Source organism: Quercus suber, unplaced genomic scaffold, assembly GCF_002906115.3.
Source record: "Quercus suber isolate HL8 unplaced genomic scaffold, Cork oak 2.0 scaffold_142, whole genome shotgun sequence".
Taxonomy (NCBI): Eukaryota; Viridiplantae; Streptophyta; class Magnoliopsida; order Fagales; family Fagaceae; genus Quercus; species Quercus suber.
In genome coordinates this window covers 650,358-657,073 of record NW_027069603.1, presented here as the reverse complement: position 1 = coordinate 657,073, position 6,716 = coordinate 650,358, and the positions used below count along the sequence as shown (strand labels likewise).

Genomic DNA, 6,716 nt, shown 5'->3' with positions numbered 1-6,716 from the left:
AGGAATGCTGCCAAAACAATGTATTATCCTAGAATAGGTGTTGTGGTATGTCTAGCACTTCCTTATGCGTAAATAGAACTTGGTTCAAGAGGAATTATTCTATTGTTATTTCTTACTACTCAATGTTCTCCAATGAGTACCTCTCTATCAACAACAAAAAAAACATAGAATCAGAGTGTTTTATAATAATTCTCACTTCACCACAACTTAATAACATGTGTGGCTTTACCACCGCACATCTTTGATGCGATAGTCACTTCACAAGTATAACTACTTGTGGAGTATAGAGGACAATGGCCGAGATTGAAGTCTCGAAGAGGGGGTTTCACACATATACACACTTAAATTAGGCTAGAGTAAAATTTCTATTATATATATATATATATATATTAACCTCCAAAACATTCTTGCCAAAACAATGTATTATCCTAGAATAGGTGTTGTGGTATGTCTAGCACTTCCTTATGCGTAAATAGAACTTGGTTCAAGAGGAATTATTCTATTGTTATTTCTTACTACTCAATGTTCTCCAATGAGTACCTCTCTATCAACAACAAAAAAAAAAACATAGAATCAGAGTGTTTTATAATAATTCTTTCAAGACTATACACTTCACCACAACTTAATAACATGTGTGGCTTTACCTCCGCACATCTTTGGTGCGATAGTCACTTCACAAGTATAACTACTTGTGGGGTATAGAGGACAATGGCCGAGGTTGAAGTCTCGAAGAGGGGGTTTCACACATATACACACTTAAATTAGGCTAGAGTAAAATTTCTATTATATATATATATATATATTAACCTCCAAAACATTCACAAGCCAACTTAGAAAGTACATATATATAAGGTTCAAGTTCCTCAAGTAGGAAAGAAAATAGCCAACAAAAGGCCTACAAGATTAGAAACACACATTCACTAGAGTCTTATTGGACCACTAAACTAGCTAAACCTTACAAGTTATGTCCCAAATTTTTTTATTTTAGACTATGACACAATGAAGAAAGAACTGAAGCTAGAAATTAAACATAAACGTTGGACAGATTCTTTACATTAGTGGGATAAACTTCACTTTTGAGATCAGATTCATAAGCCTTAGCTGCTATTTGAATATTCACAGCTTCTGTTGGATGCAATCCGTCGAAGAACACGTGACTGCTCCTGTCTACACAAGCTTGACCGCCTCTTTTGCACAACACTCCATTTATTGATGCAACTTCACAACAAGGTCTACTCGCGTCCTTGAAACCTGTAAGGCATGAATGAACTTGAATAATTCTTATTCTTCCACAACAAATTATGGAGATTTAATTAAGTTCTTTAACTGTTACTTCAATTGTCAAAATTAGTTTTTAAAATTTGTCAAGAGTCTTATGGCTCAACTAAAAGCTCATGATATTTTTAATGGAGACATATATGATTCAAATAATTTCACTCCCAACAACTGAATTGCTCTCTCCCTCAATTAATAAATAAATTTAATAACATACCCTTTAATTTTTTTTTATTAAAAAAAACCAATATCCCTCTATCACTAAAGTTTAAATTAAGAATGGTAGTTTTGAAAATTTGAATATTTTTATGTAAACATAATGTTTTAAATGATGTTCAAAATGGGACGAATGGAGTATAAAAAAATACTATTTAAACTTAATTAAATTTTTTTTTTAATTAAGTCACCTAGTATGAAAAATACTTCAATCCAGTCCTTTTGTCCAAATATGTTAGCAAATAAAACTGTTCAAACATTTTTTTTTTTAAATAATACTCATCAAATAACAAAATCTATTATATAGAGCATCTTATAAATGCTTTAAGTTAAATTTTTAATATTAACAAAAGAATATTTAAACAATGCCATTTGCTAACAAAAAGACCAAATTGATTTAGTTTTACAAAGTGATTTAACTGACAAATTAAATCTTAAAAAAATAAATAACAATTGAAGTAAAAGCAAAAGGATTAAATAAAATTTAAACCAATTAAGAAATAGTTTATCATACTCCGAGTGAGTTGTAAATGTTGCATATATGGGATATAAATACAGTTTTTCTTTCTATTTTATAAGTTTTCGTTAATTAAGAAGAAGAGCAAGTGATATTTTTACCTTTGGAGATGGGATTTCTGATTATATCTCTGATAATCTTATAAGAGTTAACATAAACAAAATTAGAATCAGGCAAATGTGGTTTGATGACATCCACCAGTGACTTCAAGTGAGCGTTGAAGAGGTGAGCCGCCTTGTTGAGACCTTGAACGCAGCCTTTGTGCCTTGGCCGGTTTGCCGCAACCATAGGACTGCACCCTATTGGGTTTACTGACATTAACACAAACTTTCTGGCCCCCAAATTATACAACTTCTGCATTAACAGTGTTAAAAGAAATATATTAATAAGAATAAAAATATTTTGGTCTTCATTATTGCTAAGTTTTTATCCCAAGAACAGTGGAATGGGGAGATTCAAATCAATTACTTTTACTGTACAAGATGTGGTACCAACTGATTATGCAATCGTTTGGAATTAAATCCAGTTAAATTAGAAGAGAAAAAAAAAAATAGATTGGCAATTTTACAATGTAAGGATGACATTAATAAAGTTTGAAACTAAAATAAGGTTATGCACCAGACACGACAAGAAATCGGTGCAGATACCCTTGTCTTTTGTAGTGAAATTATTTCTTTTTGGAGTAAATTAAATTTTAAACCTTATATTGGGTTATTTCAAATTAAACTTAAAAGTTTAAGGCTGTTACAAATTAAACCTTATAGTTTTTTTTTTTTTTTTTAATTTCAAATCAAACCCTAAAAATCTTTGAAATTCTATCAATTTAAACTCCCAAATAAAATCATAAAATCTGAGGATTTAAATTGATATAACTTAAAAAGTTTAGGGTTCAATGTTAAACTAATGAAATTATATATTTTAATTTATAATAGTCTTAAAAGATAAGGATTAATTTGAAAATTTTGAAACTATATAATTTGAAACACAACTAAAATACAGGATTTAATTTATTATTATTAATTTTTTTTGGCTTGTCGTGATAAAGGCCACTAGAAAAGTTTCCTAAAATCTTGAAGCTAATTAAAGATGTACATTTGAAAGGCCTTTCAGCTCTAGCTACCTACTGTTTACCAAATAATGGACATAACCCATAGCGTTGGCAATGCCAGTTCACATCATAAATTCATAATACGATGTTCCATTACTTCAGCATGAAAGGGACACTACAATATCTACTTTCTATAGCATATTTTTCGATCAAATTTCTCCAAATAATAGTTTTCTATGATACTTCTTACAAAACATGGATCCATGCATATAAGGTTGCTTTTGGTGACAAACAAAACTTTTCGGTATTTCCTTTAAATTTTATTGACTAAAAAATAAATACAGACTTCAACTATTAATTTTTATTTTTATAGGTAGATAATGACAAAGGACAGGACATTGCATTAGATGCTAAAGCCTTTTCATGGGTTTCGGTTGGTCCGAAGAATTCTATTGGATTCATTTATGTTGTGTGGTTGTCATTAATTCTCGAATCAAGACTATTCCAGGCCCAGTGAATAAAGTTTGGGTGGCCCACCCTCTGTTCATTTAATACTTGGGCCAAATATAGATTTTTCAAAACCTGTTTCAATTAAGTAACATCAATTTTATTTAGGTTCCATCATTTAATACCATTTGTTTTTTCTTTCAATGCACCAACCACATAGTTATAAAATAAAAAATAAAAATAAAAAAATTCCTTTTTACCAAAAAAAAAAATGTTATAAAAATGTGGTGTTTTGGACTCATTGTTTTTCAAAAGCATATTTAATTATTTAACAACAAAAAAAAGTTCAATCTTACATGCATGATATTTTTCGTAACAGTTAAATTCATAAATTTTTATTAATTCAAGTCTACCAAAATTCACAGACATTTACGATTTTGCATCCTCAAATAACAATAAGTTGTCAAAAAAAATTTGTGCGTGTAGACTTGTAAAAAAAAAAAAAAAAAAAAAAAACCCTGACCTAATCTGCTGAGACAACGATGATGTGAGGTTGGCAGTGAAGGCTTCAAGACTGACATTGATGCTGGATTTCATGAGGAAGTAGTTGAATGAGTAATCATTTCCTCCAGTTCCCACAACAAACAAGTAGTTGGGAAGCAAGACCCTGCTTCTGTGCCCCAACTGAGCTTCTAGTTCTGGCAAGGTCACCTTCTCAAAGTTTCTAATCTGTTGATTCAGATTTATGACATGCCCTGAAAATGCCAACACGTTTCAACACATCACATGTAAAAGCTCTGCCTCAGCCCTACAGTATATATCCTTGGGCATATAACAAGCTATGAAAATTTATTTAATTAACTTGAGCCCTTGTTTGCTTCTTAATCTAGAAGATTAGCATATAAGACACTATTTATATTGCTCAAGAAGTAAGAAAATACGTTGTAAAACAAATGTAAGAATGTACGTAGAGGATAAAATTCTACACATACTTTAAATGATTTAGCAGCTATTTCGAGTGTGTTCTGAGTAGCAGTTTGCTGAAAGTTTATTTATTAAAATTTGGATATTGTTATTCTTTCTTTTTTTAAATGTAAGGTTTTACATAATTAAATAAGTTCAACCAAATATCATTAACAATAAATTTTATTCTGTAGCAATTACCGACTTATTATTCTTCTAAAAAAAAAAAAAACCAACTTATTAAAAATATTTTGTATGAATAGGATCAGTTTTTTTTTTTAATACAAAATAGAAATTTTAGTTTGTCTAATCTATGTATATAGATGAATAAAACTCTTTCCTAGATACTTGAACCTCGACTTTTACTCTTCACATTACACGAACTCTTATACTCGTCAAATGTGTGCGGTGGTAAAGGATAATCTATTTAGATTGCGTTGAGTGGCCTACCCTTTAAGACTCATGAAAAGTTCTTGATTTTTTGGGTGCCTACACAACAATAATTAATGATTGCTATCACTCCACAAACACTTATACTTATCGCGTCAAACATGCGCGGTAAAAGAAAAACTATTTAGATTGCGCTGAGTGGCCTACCCTTTAACTCATGGAAAGTTTTTGATTTTTTGGGTGTCCACACAGCAATAATTAATGGTTGCTATAATAACATATTACACCAATTCAACATGGACCATCTAGATGTCCATATGCCAAAAAAAAGAAGAAAATGAAAAAGAAGAAAATAAATGTTACCGCAAGAAAGCCAGTGTCATCTAGTATACCGGAGGCACCAGAAGCGAAATTGACACCATGAACAATTTTACTTCCCATAGTATTGGGGTCAGCAAAAGCTGGAATCAAGGAGGGAAGCTGAAGGTGGTCACCAAGAAGGTCAATCACATTCTTCCCATTTGTGAACCTTCCCGAAGGCCCAAGTGGGAAATCTACTCCATATGGCAAGTAGTCAGCCTTAGCCAATGAGTTCTGCAGGAAGTTGTTGTTGCCATTATCAACCAGAGAGCTTCCAAAAACAAACAACCCTTTGATCTCAGCTCCTTTCTTAGAGACACTAGGATGGGAAGTGCATATGGAAGAATAAGCAAGGAGAGAGAGGCATAAGAAGATGAGTTTTGAAGGTGTCTCTCTGGTCATTTTGTGGAGCAGGCCGGCCTGGTGGGTTTTGTTTTTTTGGTTTGAAGTTTGAACTAATAATGTGTCAAAATGAGAAGGGATGTGATGGTTCCAAAGAAGATGAGTTATATGGTTGCATTTGCAAAGAAGACTAACGCTTTATGCTTTATAGAGCCACGCACACCTGCAACGAATATGAGTAGCTCTGTTTTGGTCATTGAAAGTTTAGTAAATTCCAATTTTGTCCATTTTTTTTTAAGTGAAATTAAATCCCAAAATATTTTAAATTGTTCTATGGGTCATGCTAAACGGGTTATAAAATGATAAAATCTATAATTCATGGCGGATCTTTTCAAAGTTGCATCAACTCATTAAAGCATTTTAGTATCAACTCTTCTAAAAAATTTAGCATTTGGCACATTAAGAAGATATTTATTTAATTTAACACACTATTTTATAACACACTCTACATGCATCTTCTATTTCAACATTACAACATGTTAAAATAATTTAAAACAAACCTAGTCTATATTAAAAAATTAATAGAACAAATATGTTTTATCATGTGACCCCACCTAATAATGAGAGAGATTGAGAGAAAGAAAGATTGAGATGACTTAGGATGTGACGTGGGAGAGAGAAAGTGTAGGGAAGCTGAAGGTGGTCACCAAGAAGGTCAATCACATTCTTCCCATTTGTGAACCTTCCCGAAGGCCCAAGTGGGAAATCTACTCCATATGGCAAGTAGTCAGCCTTAGCCAATGAGTTCTGCAGGAAGTTGTTGTTGCCATTATCAACCAGAGAGCTTCCAAAAACAAACAACCCTTTGATCTCAGCTCCTTTCTTAGAGACACTAGGATGGGAAGTGCATATGGAAGAATAAGCAAGGAGAGAGAGGCATAAGAAGATGAGTTTTGAAGGTGTCTCTCTGGTCATTTTGTGGAGCAGGCCGGCCTGGTGGCAGGGACGGACCCAGGCAGAGGCCTAAGGGGGCCCGGGCCCCCCCTGGGCCCAATAAAAAAAAATTAGTAGCTAAAATTTCCAAAAAAAGAAGAGAAAAAAAGACTTGGGCCCCCCTTATCCAAAAGACTTAGGCCCCCCTATCCCAGCCCTCCGGCC

The 6,716-nt window shown here is 32.6% G+C and overlaps 1 protein-coding gene across 1 annotated transcript; it reads right to left on the bottom strand.

The window, feature by feature from the left end:
- Positions 1–817: 817 nt before the first annotated feature.
- Positions 818–5,750, bottom strand: LOC111998017 (GDSL esterase/lipase At1g29670). Its single transcript, XM_065776807.1, has 5 exons — positions 5,220–5,750; position 5,064; positions 4,033–4,258; positions 2,110–2,369; positions 818–1,251 (listed from the first exon to the last, which is right to left on the bottom strand). The coding sequence occupies exons 1-5, from the start codon at positions 5,616–5,618 to the stop codon at positions 1,025–1,027; spliced, it is 1,113 nt and encodes a 370-aa protein (XP_065632879.1). The 5' UTR covers positions 5,619–5,750; the 3' UTR covers positions 818–1,024.
- Between the last annotated feature and the right edge of the window lie 966 nt (positions 5,751–6,716).

Bases quoted from the DNA above. Each gene is read 5' to 3' on its own strand.
- LOC111998017 (XM_065776807.1), bottom strand. From the start codon at position 5,618: ATGACCAGAGAGACACCTTCAAAACTCATCTTCTTATGCCTCTCTCTC. The intron at 2,370-4,032 runs GATTAGGTCAGG...TTTAACACTGTT, and splicing joins ACATCATCGTTGTCTCAGCA to AATGCAGAAGTTGTATAATT. The intron at 1,252-2,109 runs GTAAAAATATCA...CATGCCTTACAG, and splicing joins CAGAAATCCCATCTCCAAAG to GTTTCAAGGACGCGAGTAGA.